The sequence below is a fragment of the Rutilus rutilus genome (assembly GCF_951802725.1).
Source record: "Rutilus rutilus genome assembly, chromosome: 8".
NCBI classification, from domain to species: domain Eukaryota; kingdom Metazoa; phylum Chordata; class Actinopteri; order Cypriniformes; family Leuciscidae; genus Rutilus; species Rutilus rutilus.
In genome coordinates this window covers 2,065,638-2,090,637 of record NC_140222.1, presented here as the reverse complement: position 1 = coordinate 2,090,637, position 25,000 = coordinate 2,065,638, and the positions used below count along the sequence as shown (strand labels likewise).

The window sequence follows — 25,000 nt, the reverse complement described above, 5'->3', positions numbered from 1 at the left end:
CACACACATGCACACTCACTCTTGCTTACTCACTCACTCACTCACACACACACTCGTGCGCACACACTCACACACTCACTCACACAAACTCACTCACTCACACAAACTCACTCACTCACACTCTCTCTCACTCACACACACAAACTCACTCACTCACACACACATGCACACTCACTCTTGCTTACTCACTCACTCACTCACACACACACTCGTGCGCACACACTCACTCACCCTTGATGGAACCCGTCGTGGAGGACCGAAAAAAAATCAAACATGCTAGTCTTTTGATCGTGATGTCGTGAAGCATCGCAATGGAAGTAAAATAATGTCAAATGTTTTTGAAATAAAAAAGCCTGTTGAATTGCACTACTTGAAAAAATAGGCATTGCATTAACCATGCTTGCATTTTAATTAGGGACAGCGGCGGTTTCTTCATTAGGGCGATTGGGCGACGCACCACCAAAGTGTGAAAGGGACTTTTTCAATCACAATCTCATTCAACCACAGAGTAGTTACTAGCAGTTACTAGCTAGCAGTCACTCACTGTTGTTCTGCCTCTGGATATAGTCCAATCAGCGCCAAGTCATGTTCTGTGGAGTACTGCCTCTTTTTGGGCGATTTCACGATGGCTGAAGATCGCCCAGAGTGTTCCCATAGACTTACATTAAAATATTTTTTTTTTCGAACTGCATGCACTGCAATGCATTCTCTATGGCTTCCGGGAGGGCTCGCACTAACGTGCTTTCGTCATCACATGTAAACTTCACTTGTGCAGCGATTGGTTGAAACAAATATACCTCTAATAATATTTAGCCATAAGCTGAAGTGACATCCAATAATTTCCTCAGTGCATAACTTACATTTCACAGACATATTCTCCATCTGTAAATGTTAGAAAGTCAATATTTCCAGCTTGTTGTCATGAGATAAACTTCCGTGCCGCGTGCATGCGCGCCGAACAGACGGAGCGCAATAGAATAGGAGCGCAATTATTCTGACTAAAATATACATTAGCACTAAATTATAAATATATTTAGCTAAAACATTTGCTGTTGAATATTTGTTGTTGTTGGTGAACATAAATGGGCTAGAGAATTTCAAACCTACATGTGTATTTTTATGATATTAGCTTTGTTTTTATTTTTTTAAGTTTAGTAAATTTAACTACTTCTTTAAAAAGCATTATTTTGTTTTTAGATTGTAATGTTGCAATGTTAGAATGTAATGTGATTTGACCCCTTTTTTGGATACACTGCAGATAGACAGCAAGGTTACACTACAGTATGTTTGTTTTTATAACCTTCAATATGAACATTGTTTGTGGGACAATGTGGATCAGGATATTAAATATTTTTATTCAAATAGAAAAATAATAATTAAATACTCAGATTATACCATACATCGCCATTTAGCCCAAAAATTCAGATTTATTTGGCAATTGCCTATTTCCCAACCCTACCGGCTGAAGTTTTAGCTAAACTTTAGGCTAATGATAGCTACATTATAATCACTGTTAAATTGTTATTTAACAATTAGCCTACATTCAGTCCTCGATTAATAATTCAGTTTGTTGCGCCCCCCCACATTTTTTTAGCACCAGCCGCCACTAATGCATTGTATTTTTATGGCTTGCATTTTTATGGGCTGAAATTCAACATGGTTGAATGTTTAAAGGGATAGTTCACTTTGAAATAAAATTTTGGTATGTTTTAGCTTACCTCAAGGGCATCCAAGATGTAGGTGTCTTTGTTTCCGCAGTAGTTTCAATTTTGATATTTTTAGATCAAACCGTTCTTGTCTGTCAGTCATATAATGATGGTCACTGTCTCAAAGAGCAAGCACAGAGTCCAAATTAAAACAATTCCCCATCGTCCAAATTAAATAATTCCCCATCGTAAGTACACATTGATGGCCTAAGACACGAAACGAGCGGTTTGTGTGAGAAAACGAACAGTATTTATATCGTTGTTATCTCTTATACACAGCCACGTCCAAGTGATCTGAGGGCGCGGGCGCTTCCTAGTGTGTGACGTGTGGGACTCAAGTACTCCATCACTGGGCTGCTATATAGGCTACAGCAGGCAAGCAGATGGACTCAGAATATGAACTTAACGTGCAAAGTTTCATGCTGAGCGTTTCGTGATATACTTGCATAAAATCAACACTTGATCAATTAATACTAACACTTTCTCTTCTATTATATTCTCTCTCTCTCTCTCTCTCTCTATCTATATATATATATATATATATATATATATATATATATATATATGTATATGTGTATGTATGCCAATATGTACTGCATTAGCTTAAACTGGGAAGAGTCATAGCACTTGCATATTGTTGTCCTCCTATTGTTAGTTTAACTGTAAATCGCTTTGGATAAAAGGGTCTGCTAAATGACTAAATGTAAAATTGGCTTGACATTGGATATTCGCACATTTAGGGACCATCTCTAAATTTGCATAAAACATTGGCATACACGTTTCTAACTTCAATAGCAAACTTAAATTAATTTGAATAAATATCAAAAATCCAAAGGGTGCGCATTATGCCTGACACTACATGAACACTTTACAGTTGGTTTTATGACTGTAAGTTGTTCTATTCAAATGCTATCGAAGTTAGAAACGTGTATACCAAAGTCGTGTACACTTTAGAGACGGTCCCTAAATGTGCGAATGTGCGTCAAGCCAACTTTATGCCAGTCTATCACTGGGAAACGCTCAGCATTAAAATCGGCGTTGCCTACGCCGTGTTATCCTCTTTTCGTAGTCGATTGTCGAGTTCACGCGCGTGATCATAGGTAACTAAACCTATGCGTGTGAACTCGACAATCGATTACGAAAAGAGGATAACACGGCGTAGGCAACGCCGATTTTTGTCGTTGTTCTCTGTATTGACAGCACTCCAAATGTACAAAAAAATGAGCTCAATGTTAAAATTGACTGGAGTTCTCCTTTAAGCTTTGCGCCTTATTCTGAGTCCATCTGCTTGCCTGCGAGTTAGATCTTTTACATCACTGTAGTCCATTAAGCTACATTAAGCGTTTTATATGTCCAGCAGGGGAATCCTGAAGTATTGAGGGAAACCCTAATAGCCTTCATGCAGCACATCGTCACAATATAAAGTTAAGGCAACTAAACAACCAAGAGAAATATATGTCAACCTCAAAAACATAGGATCTGTATATCAGCATCGGGGACTAACATTAATCTCGTTCACGGTAGAGAAAGATGCATGTAGGCTACACAGGAAAAGTAACCGTGAAGACACTGAATTTAACATAAAACAGCCGTCATAATAATCACATATACACTTACATTGCTATAAATGAGTTTGAATTAATGGCTTGCTCGTCTAACTGTTGCTGGTCTTCGTCAACAACAGCGCCTTTGCACCCCCTGCTGGTGAGATAGACTAACAGCAGATGGAGAGTATGCTCGGCAATCTACTGCTTTTCCTGCAGTTCCTGGATGTCAATGTTGAATTTACTGTCGAATTTGAACCACTGAATTTGTGGAAGTGAATTTGCAAAGCGAAATAAAATTGACTGAAAATTGCCTGTTGAATATTATAGGTTGTATTTTTAAACAGTTTAAATATTTTGGAAGTGAAATATGAAAGGGGAATATGGATTATTGAATTTGAAATGTTTTGAATTGAAATATTCACAGCTTAAATATTCAACCATGCTGAATTTCAGCCCATAAAAATGCAAGCCCTAAAAATACAATGCATTAATATACAAGCATGGTTAATGCAATACCTATTTTTTTTTTTTTTTTTAAGTAGTGCAATTCAACAGGCTTTTTTATTTCAAAAACATTTGACATTATTTTACTTCCATACATCGCAGACGCTGCGTCGGTTGACGTCCACTATTATGACACACTATACAAGATGAAACGATTGAATCTTGCATCCCGACACCCGTTGTCATTTACGAATCCCCACGACACCCTACGTCAAACAGATCATGCCAAAATCGGGCAAAAATCGTGTAATCTGAACCAGGCATAAAAAAGGAGAAACATCATCCTGCACCAACATAAATTAGAAAGCTTTTTTCAACTACTCATGACCAGCTTTACTAGAATTTATCACATTCTATTGTATTTATTGTGGTGAATTTACTAACTTGCTGTAGAATTTATAATAGATTCTCTGTTAAGGGAATAGTTTTGAAACATTTTAAATATATAAACTAACAAAGCTTCAAAATAAAATCAAATAGCCTAGTAAATAATAAAGAAGAACAACAAAACATTACAAGCAATAAACAAAGAGTGCTTTCAGTATTTAAGAGTATCAGAACGTTTTCTATTCAAGAGCAGTGAGTGATTTTTTTAAGGGAATAAGTGAATAGAATTTGTGACTGCAGTGGAGAGTGAAGATTGTTAGTGTTTCTAACGTACATATGACACTTTCTATAAACAGGGTGCAAAATAACATAAAAAATTTCAATAAAGAATTTTTTTTTTTTTTTATGATCTGTGAAAGGGTCTAAATCGTATATTATAGCCTATATATATTGCTGAATACCTTTAGCGAGTGACGGCAACGGCCCTTACCATATTTGGAACATCAGCTCCCAGAGCAATAATGACAGGTGAACCTAATCGAACAACTTTGCCAGCGCGACTGGACCAGATTGTATCAGATTGGTAAGGTTTTATTTCATTGGGGACATAATTACTGATTATTAGGGGTGTAACGATACACAAAACTGACGGTTCGGTACGTCCCACGGTTTTGACGTCTCGGTTCGGTTCGGTTCATTTAGGTGGAGTGGGGGGTTTAGAAAGCTAAAATTGTTTTTGTTTTTAAACAGATAATTTAATTAACAAATTGTGTCCTTGTCTTTAAATTAATTCAATTACAAGTAAACGTTTCGCAAGGATAAAACTAATTATCTGCTAATGCTGTAAACTATATAGGAGCCCTTACTTGCACATTACTATAACATTAAAGCTTAACAACAGAGCCAAGACTTTTAGCCTAAATTCAGTTGCTATTTATTTTTAGATATAATAATAATCAACACTCAAGTAACAAATTGTATGAAAACATGTAAACTGCACATAAGGCAGTTTTTACATTAACATATGTTTTTACTCTAATTTATTATTGAAATATAATAATTTACACAGTTGCTGTCATTTTCATGACAGATATTTTAAACATACATAAAATAATCAAGATGTCATTAACAGGTTAAGTAAAATATAATATATAGGCTAATATAGTGCATTTATTTAGTGAAAGAGTTCATTTCCTTAGCAAACCAACAAGCTGTGGACACTGAATGACTTGCCTGAGGTAAATAAAGCTATGTGAAAAAAGAAGCGTTTTATTGACATATTTCCGCTGTTGAAACACTGACTGAGCGATTACACGAGTTATGATGCCTTTCAGTAAGTATACTGTATCTTTCAACATACCTTCAGGTGTCCATTCATGTTTATTCTGTAACTGAGGAAGAGAATCGCGTTTACTCGCGCTCCGCGCTGCCGCTTGAAATGAGGAGCCTAGTAGCCTACGGTGATCTGTCACGCCACATCAAAGAGCGCCAAAACGACATTTAATGTTTGAATTTCGTCATCAAATAGACAGAATTTGAAAGATTACACCTTGCTTATTATCGAATGTAACAAAACACTGAGCTTATTGCGATTAAATGTGGTTAATGGTGGTTAGGCAACGCTGTATTCGTTGTGTACACATAAGACATGAGGTCCAATGAGCCGGGACAGCAGGGGGCGGGGCAGCAGGGGGCGGGGCGGGGCAGCAGGGGGCGGGGCGGGCGTGTTCGGTACGCCATGAGAGTATCGCGATTCGTATCGTGGGTGGTGTATCGCGGTTTTTCGGTTCGGTTCGAATATCGTTACACCCCTACTGATTATACTATCTTTTTACGCGTTGCGGTGTGAGAACACTATGTACCATGTCTGCATTTGTGATCATAGGAACGACAAGCAAGCGCTACTCTATACTGCTCAAAACACGCGTTTGAATAGTCACTAGCAAATTCTTAAAATATAAAAACATACAGGCTGAGAGTTAGAAGCGCCAGACTCTTTTTAGCATCAGCCTTTGTGCACAGCCGGCCTTGTGCTCTCGCAGGTTGGGGAAACTCCTCTGAAAAATGCGCAGCACACAGTCATTCATTTTAGTTGTACTATTCTGGAGCAGTGTTGTAAATAAAGCTTAAGCACTGTTTTCTAATTGTGTCCTCTTTTGGAAGGCCAAACAAATGAAAAACACAGCGTCTCCACATCATGGCGGCAACAATAATACAGCGAGAATAAAAGTTCCGCCTTTTTTCTTTGCGTGTACATCTGGGCGGTGTTATGAAACTCTGCCCACACACACTGACGTAGATTTGTGGAGGCGTGTTTGAACGAAGCGTTTTAGGAAGGCGTGGCTGAGCCTTAAGCGATGTTGGGTGACGCCACTTCTTGTTGAAGTCTTGTCAAACAAAACGGAGGCTAGCTCGAACCTTCCTCCTCCTCCTCAATCCCCCCCCCCCCCCCCATCCCCATCGCTTAGACTTAGAGCACCTTTAACTTTTATAAAGAATATCTCTTTAGGTTTGACCCTTATTTGAGCTTTGTAACTCTGCAGATCTTATACTTGCATTTACATGTAGGCTAGGCTACATAACACACTAAAGAAAAAGGAAAATAAGACATTGCATCATATGATCCCTTTAAAGGTTAATGGCAAAACGGATCTTTATAAAAGTCCACATTGTTATTGCAGATGAAAATAACATTCTGAGCATTCCCTGTGAACATTTCTCTACATTATAAAGTTTTGCTTGAATTCATTCTAAACAACATATCCTTTAATGGACTTTGGAGTAGTTCTACATTTATTTCTGTAAATATGGTTATTTTTTATAGGTATTTGAAAAGGTCTTGTAATAGTCTGTGGTTATAGAGCCACCTAGCGGTCAAGACCTGCAAATGCATGTTCTGTTTGAGATGTTTATGTTATTTTTCAATGACACAAACTCTTTTTGCTCTGTTTCTTACACAAATCTAACAGACATGGTTTCAAATAGTATTGTACATATATATGTATACAAGTTTTATGTTTTGGGGTTTTTTTGGAAGAAAAAAAAATTGGATTATTTATAAACATCCATTTTTGCGATATGAAAAACAGCATTTTGGATGTCTTGTGTTCCGCAAACGGAAAAGTAATTTTAGAGCAACACAATGACAGCAATTATCATTTCGGGAACTATTACTTTTCTAAAATCTAAGAAATTTGCCCATAATGTTTTATAGAACACAAATAAATAGACACACAAATGTTTTGAGTGCAAAAAAAGCTTAAAGTCACAGAGTTTCTGCAGCTCAATATCACTGCCAGTCACTTCATTTACTTACTGTCAAGACGATTAAAGTCTGCACTCCTTCTGCCTGCTGCTGCTGAAACACACACACATACAGAGAGAGAGAGAGAGAAGAACAGATGGTTAAGCATGATAAATGAATGTAATATTTGTGCACTGATACACAGATCAACACAAACTCAATTGGTGAAATTTGTGATTTTCCTTATTTTCAGAACATCTACAGTGCATGCAAATACTCCTATAATGATCCATACAAATAAAATAAATAAATAAACACTACAGACAGTCGACATGTTCACTTATTTAATAATTTACTTGATTTTATTTTCACCGGATATGATGCGCGCGAAATGTGAATGGCTGTCCATCATTTCGCGAGCATTAGTTGATAAAGTAAAATGTCATGTCGCAGTAGCCTATATAGGCTATTGGAAATATTCCGCTTTAAACCACGAATGCGAGCACACAAGCAATATGTGCAAACTTTGCGCGAGTTATTCCAGTGAAGAAATCTCAAACCAAGTCAGCCTCAGCTCTCGCTGCAGAAAGTGAAAGTAAAAACTTCAACGTGTTCTGATAACGGTATATAACGGTCTTGATGTATTTTTCTCGCGGCCCATACATAGTAAAAAAAATAAAAGAGAAGAGAAGTATTTTGTGTTAAACAAGTTGTTTTTAAATGAGGACTAAGCTGATCTAACATCTTTTATTATCCTCGCGCGTCGGATAAGCGGTGATGTTGTTGTGGGGCAAATTAAATGTAATAGGCTATTCATTTAATAAATGTAGCCTATTATAATCAATCAGATCATCGCATAGGGGTTTGAGATCATCATAGGAGGGTTAGTTAGGCATAAAGAAAAACTTGACGAAGTGGAAGATTTGATTTCCTGTAGCTGCAGCTAACAATTTTTGGTTCCCATAACGTTAGTTTTTGGTACCCAGAACATTATCAGAATGTTAGTTTATGGTTCCCAGAACGTTATTTTTATGGTAACCACCCAGCAACGTTCTGGGAACGTTATTTTATTGTTACATAAAAATAAAACCAAAAAAGAACGTTCCCCTAACGTAAGTATTTGGTTCCCAAAGAAATAACCAAAAAATAACATTAGGGGAACGTTCTGTGTTAACTTAAATCAGTTATTTTGAGAAAGTTAAAGATCAAATCAGTAGGGAGATAACAGATTTGATGTTTAGGACTATTGAAAAGTTTAATTTGCATAATAAGTAGGCCTATGTGAGATGTACCCTAGCTCTACGTCGGAAACTTCCTGTATTCAATGCCACTTTTAAACATTAATGTATGCGCAATGAAATATCATTTAATGCATTTAACTAAGTAGACCATTGCAGTTGGCTAATATTTCATAATTCATAAACACTGCGATGAAACTTTGCTGCAAAAAAACAACAACCATATATTTCATTTGATTCTTACCTGAACTCGACGCCATTTCAACTGCAAAACCGTGAAAAACAAAAGCGAAAGAAAAATGCTTAAATACGAGAGCTGAGGGGCGCCACACAGAAGAAGGAAATAGTGATTTTATACTTTGAGTGATATTTTATTATTTGTCACAAAGGTGTTTCTAACATGAGCAGATGTCTAAAGCATATTCACAAGGATTAAAAAAATTAAGAAAAAGAATAAACAATGAATTGAAAAACAAAGAAACCAGAACCATAAATCAATTTAAAACCAGGATTTCCGTACATGTTTTGGTCAAATACTGCCACGTGCTGGTTACGTTGTGTAACGTAGAAAACTGCACATGCATAATCTGATAAAAAATTAAAAAAAAATAAAACATTTTCACATTATGTAAAATACATTCTCTGTGACTGATGCAGTCTTTGTCTATAATTAATGTAAATACTCACTTTCTGTAATATCTGATGTGCCGAGGGTTACACCTCTTCAGTCGAGCTCATCATCTTCATCATTCCTGGCTGTCCATCATCAAATCATCATATTAGAGTGATTTCTGAAGGATCATGTGACACTGAAGACTGGAGTAATGATGCTGAAAAATCAGCTTTGATCACAGGAATAAATTACACTTTACTGTATATTCACATAGAAAACAGCTGATTTACCTTGTAATGATATTTTACTGTTTTTACTGTATCTTTGATCAAATAAATTCAGCCTTGAAGAGCAGAAGAGATTCTTCCAAAAACATTAAAAATCTTACTGACCTAAAACTTTTGTATAGCTTTATTTGCTGTTATCGTGTTGGTTTACTTTTTTTTTCTGTGTAAGTCCTTGAGAAGCTTGCTTTAAAAGAGCAATATAAAATAAAGTTTATTATGTGCTTACACTACATTTATTATTAGCAGTCTAGTTAACTAAAACTTGCTCGTTTTTGGTCATTAAAATAAAACTGAAATAAAATATTAAAATAAGATAAAAACGTTGAAAAATTAGAAATGTTGACTTGGCAAATAACTGAAATAAATAATTGAAATCAATAAAATTACTAAAATAAAAAAAAGAAAGGTATATATAACTATTTAAATAATAAGAAATAGTATTATGACAAAAACATAAAATTACTAATATATAAATAAAAGCTAATTCACAATATTGTTAAATACTTTAATAGTATATAAATAATACTAAAATAACGCTGACTTAGCGTTATTTTACATGTATTTTATTTGAAGTTATAATTTTATTACAAATATTTGGGACATAAATACAAAATTGCACTGATTGTCAATACAATATATCATGTCGCATATTTTTAGGCTGTTTATGGTTATTATTCTGCATACAATGAACACGTTTCAGGTTTTATTTTGAAAAGTGTAATAACATTAATAAATTAATAACATAAACAAAAATAAACAATAAACATAATTTTTTTTTCACATAAAAACAATTGTTATTCCCCTGAGAAACATCACAGGACTGAAGAAATGTTGTATTTCACAGGAACGATTCGAACAGAAGAAACATATATAAGTGCACTTAAAGGGTTTGCTCTAGTTTCAGTATCGTAATTCTGTGAGATTACAGGAGAATAATCAGCTGTTGGCTCTTAAAGTTCAGTCCGACACAGTTAATCCTGTTAATATCTGATGAGTCGAGGGTTTGAACCTCTTCACTCAACAGTGGAGTCCAGACGCCGCTCACAGAACCAGAGCCAGCGCTACCGTCATCATCATGATCTCCGGCTGGTCTGGGTCAGGTGACCTTCTGCTCAGGGTGGATCTCGCTGTAGATCTTGTTGACGATATGAGACAGATCTAAAGTCTGGGTCAACATCTTCAAGAGCTCCTCGTCCGCCTGGATTCCCTCCATGAACTCATCCAGAGACAGAACCCCTAAACACACACAGTTACAGATTTATACTGTAGCATTAGCATATTAATGAGCATATTAATTCAGAAAGACAGATGCATTGCAAAAACTCCAGTGATAAATGAACTCTTCTGGGAGTTTATCTGAGACCACACTCAAGAGTGTTAAAAGTGTTTCAAATAAGAGTGTTAAAGGAACACTGAAGCAGTGTTAAAGTTAATGAGATAATTAAGTGATTAACTGAGTGATGATTGAGCGTTGTTGAAGACACCTGATGTTCACAAGCTGAATCACCAAAGGAGAAAAATCACAATTGTAAAGTCACCATTATGATGATCAGTGTTTGCTTTAGTTGGGCTCTTGATCTTTAAATTATTAACATTAGATTTTGTTTGGCTGCTGGAACTGAGTTGTAATAGCAAGATGAACAAAGAGAAAAGATGATAAGGTGGAGTTGGTTGTTTTTTCACATAATTATCATTTGATTTGAATCACTGAACTCATTTAGAGCCTAATCTCTGAGTTAGGGTTACCCTATTGAGTACAGCAGCACTGTGACTCTACAGCATGAGTTGGATGGATGGATGGATGGATGGATGGATGGATAGATAGATAGATGGAAAGATGGATAGATAGATAGATAGATAGATAGATAGATAGATAGATAGATAGATAGATAGATAGATAGATAGATAGATAGATAGATAGATAGATTACCATCTCCATTCAGATCAATCTTGTCGAACACCATGTCAGTGAACTCTTCTGCTGAAACCTCCTGCTCTATTCCACTAATGGCTCGAATGGCCTGAAGAGGAAAAACAACAGCAGATGAAAGTGAGTTCAGTGAGTCCTGAGGATCCTCTTACACAGACTCATCATAAGATGATGTTCATCAGCACAGATGGACGGTGTTGCTGGTTTAATCTGGTTCCTCCAGCAGGAGGCGCTGAAGAGAATCACGTCCTCAAACCTTGAAGATCAGCAGCAGCTCGTCGCGCTCGATGCATCCGCTACCGTCCATGTCGTAGAGTTTGAAGTACCAGCGTAACTTCTGCTGAACGCCTCCCTTCAGGACCAGACTCAGAGCAGCCACGTACTCCATGAAGTCTATACAGCCGTCCTGACCACACACACACACACACACACACACACACACACACACACATCAAACTATTATACTGGACCACATATGTATCTGTTAATACACTATATTGCCAAAAGTTTTGGGACGTCTGCCTTTACATCAACTTTAATGACTTCCCATTCTTAATCCTATTAAGACTATAATGCGTTAAGAGCTCGCTCAAGTTTTGCGGAGCTAACCCATTTAGTGCTTTGTAAGTAATCAGCAATATTTTAAAATGTATACGTTGTTTAATAGGGGGCCAGTGCAGTGATGCCATAAATTATTGTCACTGTTTTTAAAATAATTAAATCGTTTAAACCTATGGTAGGTATACAGTAAATTGTATTTTTAAGTAGTCTGATGTTGTTTGTTTATGTATCTTGAGGATCTTGTTTAAATGTTCCTTGTTGTTGTGCGTATGCTTGGTGATCGTATTTGTAACTATGCACTGTTAATATGCTGCCATTTTGGCCAGGTCTCTCTTGAAAAAGAGGTTTTAAATCTCAATGAGATCATCTGGTTAAATAAAGGTAAAAAGAACAGTTGTAGTTTGTTTATTAAGCGTGCAGGGCAACCACCCATAATAGCATTACAATAATCTAGCCTTGAGGTCATGAACGCATTAACTAATTGTTCCACATTTGTCAATGAGAGCATATGGCGTAATTTAGATATATTTTTAAGATGGAAAAATGCGGTTTTAAAGATACTAGACACGTGACTTTCAAATGAAAGATTGGTATCAAAGAGCACACCCCCACACACACACACACACCCAGGTTCCTAACCAACGACGAAGACTTGACAGAGCAGCCATCAAGTGTTAGACAGTGTTAACAAACAACCCCACACCATCACCCCCCCTTCACCAAACAACCCCACACCACAATCCCCCCTCCAACAAACAACCCCACACCATAACCCCCCCTCCACCAAACAACCCCACACCATAATCCCCCCTCCAACAAACAACCCCACACCATAATCCCCCCTCCAACAAACAACCCCACACCATAATCCCCCCTCCAACAAACAACCCCACACCATAACCCCCCCTCCACCAAACAACCCCACACCATAACCCCCCCTCCACCAAACAACCCCACACCATAATCCCCCCTCCAACAAACAACCCCACACCATAACCCCCCCTCCACCAAACAACCCCACACCATAACCCCCCCTCCACCAAACAACCCCACACCATAATCCCCCCTCCAACAAACAACCCCACACCATAACCCCCCTCCACCAAACAACCCCACACCATAACCCCCCCTCCACCAAACAACCCCACACCATAACCCCCCTTCACCAAACAACCCCACACCATAACCCCCCCTTCACCAAACCCCACACCATAATCCCCCCTCCAACAAACAACCCCACACCATAATCCCCCCTCCAACAAACAACCCCACACCATAATCCCCCCTCCAACAAACAACCCCACACCATAACCCCCCCTCCACCAAACAACCCCACACCACAATCCCCCCTCCAACAAACAACCCCACAAACAACCCCACACCATAATCCCCCCTCCAACAAACAACCCCACACCATAACCCCCCCTCCACCAAACAACCCCACACCACAATCCCCCCTCCAACAAACAACCCCACACCATAACCCCCCTTCACCAAACAACCCCACACCATAACCCCCCCTCCACCAAACAACTCCACACCATAACCCCCCCTCCAACAAACAACCCCACACCATAACCCCCCCTCCACCAAACAACCCCACACCACAATCCCCCCTCTAACAAACAACCCCACACCATAACCCCCCCTCCAACAACCCCACACCATAACCCCCCCTCCACCAAACAACCCCACACCATAACCCCCCACTTCACCAAACAACCCCACACCATAATCCCCCTCCACCAAACAACCCCACACCATAATCCCCCCTCCACCAAACTTTACACTTGGCACAATGCAGTCAGACAAAGTACCAAGGCCGATATATCGGCCGATATTTGACATTTTTTAAATATTGGCATCAGCCGATAAGTTTTTCTGATTGGTCGAAGCGGGACTTTTATTTGGGCGGCGCTGAGAACACCAGCGCCTGAGAAGAGAACGGCAGAGCCTAATCACACAGCGCTCACTCACATTCTCCGTCTTCATTAGTTTATGATCTCTGTCAGTCTTATCTAATACTTTGTTAGACAGAACTGGTAAACAAAGAAAGTAAATGGTAAGCGAAAAAGTAAAGCGTTTGCTTTTATATTATTTGTAACAGAAAAGGCAAACATTCAGGCTAAAATACTTTCTCATTTACCGTCAACATTCAGCAAATGCACATCTACGTCATTTAAACAAATATCTGAATATCTAATAAACATTCAATTTCACAAACCTTGCAGATTTAATGGAATCCAGCTGTGATATCTTGTGTGCATTTGTAGCCTGATAAACGTGTGACTGCGAGTGACGGTCGGTCCATGCGAAGTGAGTGAGTGCGAACAGAAGATCAGCTTCAGGAGACGCGATCGAAACACTTTAAATCCTTCATTTTAAAATATGCTGTGCTATATCCAGTTTCCCACTGTGTCATATTCATATCATTTCACTGTTTGCTGTATGTAATATTAGCGTTACCTTGTCTTTATTTGAACATATTCATATATTTTTAAACAATTACTTTATTTGTGAAAAATACTCATTGCAGATTCAAGAAGTTGCCATCTAAAGTATAAGCATGTTTATTTAAAGATTGGTTTTCTAATTTATTTAAAATGTATAAATTATTGATTAAAATAAATATAAAGTATATAATAAAAATATTGGCTTTAAATCGGCTATCGGCCACCCTGCTCTCTAAGGTATCGGCATCGGCTATCGGCCACCCTGCTCTCTAAGATATCGGCATCGGCTATCGGCCACCCTACTCTCTAAGATACTGGCATCGGCTATCGGCCACCCTGCTCTCTAAGATATCGGCATCGGCTATCGGCAACCCTGCTCTCTAAGGTATCGGCTATCGGCCACCCTGCTCTCTAAGATATCGGCATCGGCTATCGGCCACCCTGCTCTCTAAGATATCGGCATCGGCTATCGGCCACCCTGCTCTCTAAGGTATCGGCATCGGCTATCGGCCACCCTGCTCTCTAAGATATCGGCATCGGCTATCGGCCACCCTGCTCTCTAAGATATCGGCATCGGCTATCGGCAACCCTGCTCTCTAAGGTATCGGCTATCGGCCACCCTGCTCTCTAAGATATCGGCATCGGCTATCGGCAACCCTGCTCTCTAAGGTATCGGCTATCGGCCACCCTGCTCTCTAAGATATCGGCATCGGCTATCGGCCACCCTGCTCTCTAAGGTATCGGCATCGGCTATCGGCCACCCTGCTCTCTAAGATATCGGCATCGGCCATTGGCCACCCTGCGCTCTAAGATATCGGCATCGGCTATCGGCCACCCTGCTCTCTAAGGTATCGGCATCGGCTATCGGCCACCCTGCTCTCTAAGGTATCGGCATCGGCTATCGGCCACCCTGCGCTCTAAGATATCGGCATCGGCTATCGGCCACCCTGCGCTCTAAGATATCGGCATCGGCTATCGGCCACCCTGCGCTCTAAGATATCGGCATCGGCTATCGGCCACCCTGCGCTCTAAGATATCGGCATCGGCTATCGGCCACCCTGCACTCTAAGATATCGGCATCGGCCATCAAAAACCCAATATCGGTCGACCACTAGTTTTCTCGGAGTTCACTGTGTAGCCTGCTCCCTGAATCGTGTAGTTCAATTTTCCACATTTATTGTGTCATTATGTCAGTATCAGTATTTGCTTTCTGCCATGCACAAATAAAAATGTCACTGAACTTTTGCTGTGTAATTGTACCAATGAGCACTCAAACACACCAAACCAACAATTACTAAAAACACACACAAAAACTGATTTTGCACTAGTAAATTATAATTCTATCATTTTATGTTCATACAGAGCATTTTAACATAGAATAAACTATATTGAATATATCACTTTTTTTTTTCTGGTGACAAATGAAAGCCGTGTTCAGATATCAAGCCTCGTTCTGAGGACACGAACCCCTCAGTTAACCAGATTAGCGGCTCTGATGGGATTCAGAGAGGATCTCTGACCTGTGCAGTGCTGCTGTTTAGCTGACTTTACCGTATTAATGTATATATCTCATTACCCACAATCCTCAGCTGAAGGGACGTGAGGAAACGCACCTCATTTAACCCTCGTTATATCAGCACTTATGCTGACTTTACACTTACAATTACCTGAAACTCCTGCTATAAATATTAAATAATTCATTACTTTCCTGTAAACAAAACTACGCAACTTACAATGAAACATCAATAACTTTTAAAATATCTGTTATCTATTATTAATACTGTCATTAATAATTGGGCCGGTCCTGGTATTCAGTGTCTTTTTGCCATCATAAAATCATGTAGAAAATCAATTTTGTTTGGTCAAGCTCAGGAAAATAAATATCACCATTTATTAAGCAAAATAAGTGAAATGGAGGATCACAAATGTCCACCCTGTTATAGAGACAAATGAACAACCGTTTCAAACACTTATGGTTGTAGTTGATTGGCTCTGTGTACCTTTAAAAGCATATCAGTTAAGAAAATATCAGAAAATATTAATATTGTGCAAGAATTCGACCTACTTTCTCACAAACGCATAATTTTACTTTTTTCGGTTTCAGATACAAATGCCTAAAAGGTGTTTTTGTTTACTTTTTAAAGTACTGCGATATTAATACTCCAGTAAATGTTCATTTTCACTTTATTATTTTTATGTATTTTGCCGATTTTATGAAATTATTGTAAAAACAAAACAAAACACAAATGCTAAACAGGATGAAAAAAGTGATAACAGAGTGGACAAAATAATAACATCCTATCGCTCACATAACCAGTTACATCATTATTTTAGTTTGAACTGGATTTAGATGGGAAACAATAATTGCAAAAGAACTTTAAATACAAACATGAATTACTTTCACAAACAGATATAGCCTAACAGGGTGGATATTCTGAGCTAAAATTATAATTGCTAAAAAAATAAAAAGTAACAATGGAATATATTAGAAAGTATATTTTCTAATATATATATATATATATATATATATATATATATATATATATATATATATATATATATATATATATATATTCTCCAACAATGAAAAAACAACAACAAAAAAAGTAAATAATAAATGCGTTTCTTACATCGTTCATGTCGAAGGTCTTGAACATGGTCGTGACGTACGCGTTTGAGGACTCTGACAGATTCTTCAGCCCGAAGAACTTCTTGAACTCGTAGAACGTGAGCAGACCGGACGGACACTCGGTCATGAACTTCCGGTACCACTGGTGCGACTCGCACGCGTTCAGCTCCTCCAGAGACGAACCGGGCGCGTTCCCCATGATGCCGCTGTACCGGAGGAGGACCGGGAGAGATCGCCCGTTCGGTCCTCGGTTCCCCTCACTCATACACACACACACACACTGACTGAGAGACGAGCTCAGCGCGCGCGACAGGGTGAGTGAGTCTCGACCAATCCCCGCGCGAGGGGCCCGGGATCACCGCTGACGTGACTCTCCTGGCTGTTGTGTTCAGAGAATTAGCGCGAATTAACGGTCAACTGCACACAGCTGAATCTATCTATCTATCCATTTATCTATTTATATCTATCTATCCTATATATATTTATATATATATCCATCCGTCCAACCGTTTGTCTATCCATTTATCCATCCGTTCTATATATATCTGTCCTATAAATCTATAGTCAAGTCAAGTCATCTTTCGTTTATATAGTGCTTATAACAATGTAGATTGTTCCAAAGCAGCTTTACATTGATAATAGGAAATTAAAGTAAAGTGTAGGCTTTACAGCAGCTCTAGAATAAAGTTATTGTCCAGCTGAAGTTAGTTTGATTGATTCACTTCTGTCGCAACGATCATTAGGGTGAATAGTGGTAAAGTGGGACACTTTCTGATAATTTACCTTCTGCATAATGTTTTATTATGATCCAAATGTCTTAGCCCCTCATATGATACTATTCTAAATAGCTTAAGAGCTCTACTCTACTATACAGAATAAAAAAGAAAGAAACATTAAACACAGGATGGATGACTCTTCCTCAAACACACACTGACCCCAAACCACATTTTTCCAGGCGCTACTGTCAAACTGGGACACCTTTATTGGCAAACTGGGACACTTCAAACACATTAAATTGTTACTCAAATGTAGGCCCAATGAAATACACAATAAAAATATAAACAAGGAGGGATGCAAGTACAGCAGATTATTTCCAGGCCTCCCTCCCTCACCTGTCCACAATATTTTGTATTGGGTTTAGTTTATTTCATATAAATTTAAAAAATAGAAATCTTCATAAACATTTCTTCTTGTAGGCTAATTTTGTTCCACACAGGCTAAGTTTCATTTCTTTTTGTTGAAAAGTTTTTTGCAAATATTGCTAATGTTTGCCATACAAGCTTGTATCCTCTATCTATCTTTCTTTTTTTTTTTTTTTTGGAATTGGCATTATTTTTTTTTAATCAGTTTACAATCTTTGTTGAAATATGTAGCTAGCTAACTAAATTTATGAGGGGCATACAAAAAGGGAACTCAATTCCCCATTAGAATGACTTAAATGGCTGTCCCAGTTTGCCAGTAATACCCTGTCCCAGTTTAACAATACGCTATTGGCAAACTGGGACAGTGTCAAAAACACATAAAAAACAACAAAAAAAGATTCATATGAATGTGATTTTTACAAATTCTGATTCACCATTACATCCTATAACAAAATATATAACAATTACAAATGATCCATGAGTGTTTTACTTTTTATAAGCTTAACAATATTCACCTCAGAATGCTATGTCATTTTACTTTACCATCATGGTTCACTGTAAGGTTGTTGAATATGGTGTGCCACACCCCCGGAAGTGATGTCATAGCCACAGAATCTATATTTTTTTATCACATTCTTGCTTATGATGAGCTCAGTGTTGATTTTTAGCAATGGAATAATTTACATGTAAAGATAGAAATTAAAAAGCTTAACTGTCCCACTTTACCCATTGTCCCACTTTACCACTATTCACCCTAGTTATTAACTTAGTTATTAACACGACACCGTTTTAAAGGTCCCATTCCATGGATTATTTTTATTATTTTATCATGTTTCCAGGGGTGCCCTTATAATGTTAGTATGTTTTTTAGATCAAAAATTGTTATAATTTAGAAATAAAAGGCATATTTCCTAGCCTGATTTCATTCCCTGATTTGAACACTCTGGTTGAAGGGGCGTGTCTGCTGTGAGACTTCAGTGTAAACGCCCTCTGCTGTGATTGGCTGAAATGCTTACATATGAAATATCTGGCATTACATGTGGAACTATCTGGAAAACTTTTACTATTACAGCTTATTATACGTTTTTACTATTACAGCTATCGGGATTAACGAATCGTGAGAAGTTTTTTAAGTATTTAGATCTATTACCATCACATAAAAGGTTGCAGTGATGAGCACTGAGCAGATGACAGCCTGTTGATCGCGTGAAAGATCTTATCATTGCAACGCAGTTCCTGCACTCACTAATGATTTCACCAATGCAAACATGAGGCATATAAATACAGTAAGAGCTTCGTTGTGCAGTGTAACAGCGTCATTGATTTCATAACGAGTTTTGGCAAGTGTCCATATAAACTCGCGCTGTGTGATTGACAGCTTGGACGATTGGAAAGGGATTGTTCTTTGATCGCTTTCTGTATATTAATCACAGTTTAAGTAAGATTATTTTCATCCTACTAAGAGAAACGATGTGAAGCTGATCGCTACTTCCATATTAAATCACTACTTGTACTTACCGCTTGCTGGAATATAGTTGAAATAGTCCCCTTCGTCAGTATGAAACGCTGAGAGAAGCCTGCTTGATATTATTCCAGGTTAGAAAAACAGTCCGTGGTGAAATGGACAGAGCAAACTAACAACTTCGAATTAAACTTTTGCGGTATCCGATTATAGATAAACATCAACCACGTCTGTTGACATTTCGCCATCAATACGCCTGTGTTCCTGTGGGCGGAGTTTAGTCTAAACACGGTTCTGGTGATGTCACTAAAGCAGGAAGTAGAGGGGTGTAGTCCAATCCAGCCGTTTTTTGTAGTCAACTTCTGTTAAATAAAATATCTCGCTTGGCATTGAACTTTGAGCTTTATAATTTTACAGATATTATTTATACTCTAACAACAACTTTACACACTAACTAAAGTTTGAAACATGGGATCACGTAGAACGGGACCTTTAACAGAAAACTCTTCAGTTCTTTCTGCGCAAACTTCAAAAACGCAAACCAATGAGAACGCCGATATCTATCACCTATATATCTATCGCCTATACCTATCTGTCCTATATATCTATCTGTCCACCCATCCGTTCTATCTATCTATCTATCAATCAGTCCATCTGATCTATTCATTCATCTGAAGTGAAGACAGTACCCAGATAGCACACGTACATCGCAGAGACGTCTGTGAAAGATCGTAGCATCTGGTAAACATCGCATTCGAACGAGCGTTTTCAGTAGTTAACGAGCCTTCTTCCTTACGTCTATACGACGTCTATATGATGAATCTTCAACATGCGGATCGGAGCGGATCAGCAGACGTCTATTATCTCTTGTGGCGTCGTATTGTGCCACTCGCATCCAGTGTAAACACGGAAATATATATTTTAAATAATTATATCAAATCCATACATTGATGGCTCATTGTTCATAGTTGATCACCATACAATTTGACAAGCGTTAAAACCATTGTTGCATTTTTCCCCTTACCAGTACATAACAAAAACAGCAGCGTTATGCCTTTATTTCGAGATTCTGCATCTGTTAATGCAGTTTCACTGATCCATTCTGTCTCACTACATTAATATTTACGAGGGGCACCGACACTTCAATAGCTTTTCTTGCTTTCAGCACAGAATAATAAAATATGAGCATATAAGCATGACACACATGGATTTATTTAAATAAGTGATCAGAGGCAACTCTTACTGGTTACAAATCAGAATATATGAAAAAATATATATATATAATAACACAGGAACACTGTCTGGAACCCGTCATGCACAACAGCCTTTACATGTGTGTGTTCGTCCATCTATTCCTTTGTTTGCATGATCCCTCAGTAGAAAAAAAATACATGCACAATACGCACATTTGAGGTAAAGCTCCTTTCGAGTGAAAAAATGATCGTAATTTTAACGGTAAAAGACCGCTACAGTGAAAAACTGTTAATTGGTTAACAGAAAGTTTCCGTACTATATACGGTAAATAACTGTGATAGATCTAACGGTACATTTAATGTATTTACAGTTTTTGAAAGTGAAAAAGAACAACTCATTGTATAATTTACAGTGAAAAAACGTAAATTGGCATTCCCACAATTCCCTGTGTGACACTTCACATTTGATGTATTTTTGTTGAAATAACTGTTTCTTCATAGTTTTTTTTTTTTTTTTTTTTTTTTTTTCTAATCAGTTATGTACATTAGGGTTTTATGTTACATTTAATGTTGTTAAATTAATGTTTATTGCATTTTTTAAATTTCATGTGTTACCATAGCCGCGTTTCCACCGCAGGAACTTTCCCCAGGAACTAGGAACTTTGGGCTGGTACTCGATGTGTTTACACCGCAGGAACCAGGGTCTAAATGAAGTTCCGGGTAAATATTTCCCCCTCCGATAGTCCCTGCTCACGAGGTAGTACTTTTTCAAAGTTCAGGAACTTTCAGGGGTGGGACTTGTGCGCTGCACAAGCTGATTGGTTGTGTTCACGCCGCATTTTGGTTGGATGACTCCACGCAGCATTTTCTTTATTTTTAACCTCCCTTTTAAAAAGTGGCTTCATGCAGTAAAGTTGTCTGTCTGCAAATATGGAATTTAATAAAAAAAAACTGGGGGACTGGCGACGAGTTTCAGGCTTTATTATTTGGGTATTTGTGGAAGAGGAAACTTTCTGCGCGTTCGTCACAGCCATCTCACGGCCAATGTCCGCAATAGCTGATAACATACAATTATATATCTAACGTTAGCATTACGAGCTCTGAACACGCTTTATCAGTGCTCGTCTCTTTTCTGCCACAGCTTTTAATATTAAGTCATTATGTTTACACATTGTCATCTATTGCAAGGCAAACCATGTTACAAATTTACTATAACAGGATTGAAATAGCGCTTTGAGGTTGGTAACAAACAACTATTTACAAGACTGTCACTATTTATGATTGATAGACGGGGTTCAGGCTTTTTTTTAAGCGTATTTGCGCAAAAGGAAATTTCTGCGCGTTCGTCCCAGTCATCTCACAACATACCTTGTCTAATTTTATACGCATACGAGCTTTCTGAACACGCTTTAGTATCAGTGCTCGTCTATTTTGTTATGTTAATTACCTCGTTAGTAAACCAATAACTGCAGCACAGTTTGAATCTCCTCCAAACTTATAAATGTGGCGCTCAAAACTGATTACTGTCCGTCGCAGACTGGGAGGAGCAGTTGCGCGCAGTTTACCTTCCCTGTACTTTAGACCGCGGTGTAAACGCAGAAAGCAACCGGTCTGGGGCAAAAAAGGTTCCTGGGAAAAAAGTTCCTGGGACAAATTGTTCCGGGTAATTTCGGTGGAAAAGCGGCTCATGATGGTGTGTAATGTTTGTGTGAATGACACTATGCAGCTTTTATAAATTAGTATTAACTTTCTTGTGGAAGAGCTGCTTGTGATGAGCTTTGATTGATCATGTGACTCTCATCACTGCTGTGATTGGTGGTTATCAGTGTATTACAATGGTACAAAACAGATATTAATAGTTCAATAGGATGGTAAATTGAATTCACATTATATCAGATAATAAAATACGGTTTATTACTGTAAATTTTAAGTTAAGTCTGTAAAACCAATAACGTTGCTACCGTATTTTTGACGGTAAAGTTCTGGCAACCACAGCTGCCGTTTTTTTACCGTAAAAATCACGGTTTAATTTTTACAGTGTACCTGTGGATTACAGGTGTGGTTCACATCATTACTCGTATCTTGCAGAAAGCATAAAGCCATGCTTGACTGCTGCTCTGAATGTAAAGTGTAGCATAACAAGCTGGATATTTGAGTAACAATTGAATTGATTCCATGATCCACGGCCAAGCCATTTACATATTTTTATATTGCCTTTTTTTATTTAATGCCATTAACTTTCCAGAGTTGATTAAACTTTAAAACAATCTTTAAATATATTTAAAAAAAAATGAAGGACACAATTTAATGTAGTAACTGCTGAGAGCACGAAGGTGAACATGGTCACACATAAGGTCCGGTAACGACTCTGGCTTACAAAAAGTAGTAGACAATTGTTCGGTCAAGATGGGAAGTAGTCGGTGGCTACAGACCGCCGATGAAATCTCAAAAGATCGTGAAGGCGGCCGTATCGACAGGTTGGGTGGATGACGTGGAGCTATGGCCAGGAGTTAGCCATATTGACATCATTAATTATTTTATCTTTTCGGAGGGTGTAGATCGTGAGGAGATGCGCAATTACAAAAGCACCGAGGCCTTCAATTACTTCTTTAGTAATAAAGTCGTTAGTAATAGTAAAATAAAGTATTTAGTAATAAATACCAAACACCCCACAATATATGTCACATGCAGAATTTATAAATAATGTAGACAAAGACCCGACAAAGCCACTTTTCCTGTTAAAAAACAGTCTAATTGTGCAAGTGTTCCAGTGTAGAACCAGTAGTGCAACCCTGCAGCCTCACACATACAGTAGACGCAAGATTTTTAAGACCCCATCAAACCCATGCCGGTTCTGATCTCACATGTGAGACATGTAAAAGTTTCTATGAGCTGTATGTTCAAGCGAGCAGCGCACAGGCTTCTACTAATCTGAAAACAGGGAGGAGAGTTCTTCTGATTTGTGGCACAATGCAAGAAAATTGAGAATAACGGCAAGTTCAGCTAAAAAGGTTCCTTCTAGAGCATCCACCAATCCTGATAAGTTTATGGCAGAGCACCTGTACCCCTCTCCTTTCGTGGCAACTATGCCACAAATTATGGTAAGGAGAATGAGGTGGTTGCTGGTAATGCACTTCGAGAGCAAGGCACGAGTATTACACATCGTTGTTAGTGTCACAGAGCCGTGGTTGTCAGCCAGCCCAGATGGGGTAATTAGTCAGCTGCAAATATGGCTTGACCCCAAAAAAATTCCAACAAAAGGTTTCTCAGTGGTTTACAGTAGTATCAGATGTACTTAAAAACATACTAAAAGTTCACCAAAGTTTGACTCCAAGAAAGGCCCCATTTTCAAAATGGCGGCCGTCAGGTCCTCAAAATGACCATTACTCCTTTGTATTCCTCCTAGACCAGGAATACTGGTGCCTGATACATGTTTGGGCCATGTAATATTCTAATTAGCATATTTGCATGATAAATAAGTGATTACACGTACAGTTATATATTAAAGCAATTGGTTACAAGCATATTTATGCGAAAAAGAAGTACAATTTCCCATAAGTAATTACATATTTCTCCTTTATCATATCGGTTTTCCTAGTGTTGGTGGCTTCTGTGGTTCATAACCATTATTTTGATAATGATAAAACCTTACAGTAATATCACAAAATCATGTATTCCATAAGTATGTAATCATGTCAGTGCAATGAAAGTCCAATGGATTCATAGACCCAGAAAACATGGGGTTAGACACCAAGATTACTTGGCTAGGTCAAATAAAAAATTTTAGTATGTTATTAAGGACTACAAAAAACAGCTGAGAAACCTTTTGTTAGGATTTTTTTAGGGTTAGGTGTTTTTTTTCTCCATATATGCAGCCGCCTAAATTGACTCATCTGTCCTACTCGAAATAAAATGTCCCGTCCCAAGTAAACTCCATTCTACCCTCTTGGATCAACTTGACCATACCTGCAGTGATATCAAGCTAGTAGATGGAGTACCACAACTTCAGAAAACAGGTAGCCGAGGATATTACATGCAGGTACAATTAGGCATGTTTTGTGCCGGTCTGAAGATGACCAAGTTGTTTATCTGGAGCCCAAATGACACAGTTATGTTCACTGTACCATTTGATGAGCCCTATGTTCTGGAGAGGGTAGGATAACC

The 25,000-nt window shown here is 38.2% G+C and overlaps 2 protein-coding genes across 3 annotated transcripts in view; both read right to left on the bottom strand.

Annotated features, from left to right (window-relative positions):
• LOC311295717 (uncharacterized protein) overlaps positions 1-8,855 on the bottom strand; it is a 40,297-nt gene extending 31,442 nt beyond the window's left edge. The window contains exons 1-2 of one of the 2 annotated variants that reach the window (XM_084417206.1): positions 8,811-8,855; positions 7,401-7,442 (exon numbers count right to left, since the gene is read on the bottom strand). In XM_084417206.1, the coding sequence (XP_084273332.1) occupies positions 7,401-7,442; positions 8,811-8,826 (58 nt within the window). In that variant the 5' untranslated portion in view covers positions 8,827-8,855. The remainder of the gene's footprint in view (positions 1-7,400; positions 7,443-8,810) is intronic. The other variant, XM_084417207.1, reaches the window with a different exon arrangement.
• Positions 8,856-10,073: 1,218 nt separating this feature from the next.
• LOC311295735 (guanylyl cyclase-activating protein 1-like) lies at positions 10,074-17,364 on the bottom strand. Its single transcript, XM_084417240.1, has 4 exons — positions 17,041-17,364; positions 11,653-11,802; positions 11,397-11,487; positions 10,074-10,702 (listed from the first exon to the last, which is right to left on the bottom strand). The coding sequence occupies exons 1-4, from the start codon at positions 17,302-17,304 to the stop codon at positions 10,563-10,565; spliced, it is 645 nt and encodes a 214-aa protein (XP_084273366.1). The 5' UTR covers positions 17,305-17,364; the 3' UTR covers positions 10,074-10,562.
• Between the last annotated feature and the right edge of the window lie 7,636 nt (positions 17,365-25,000).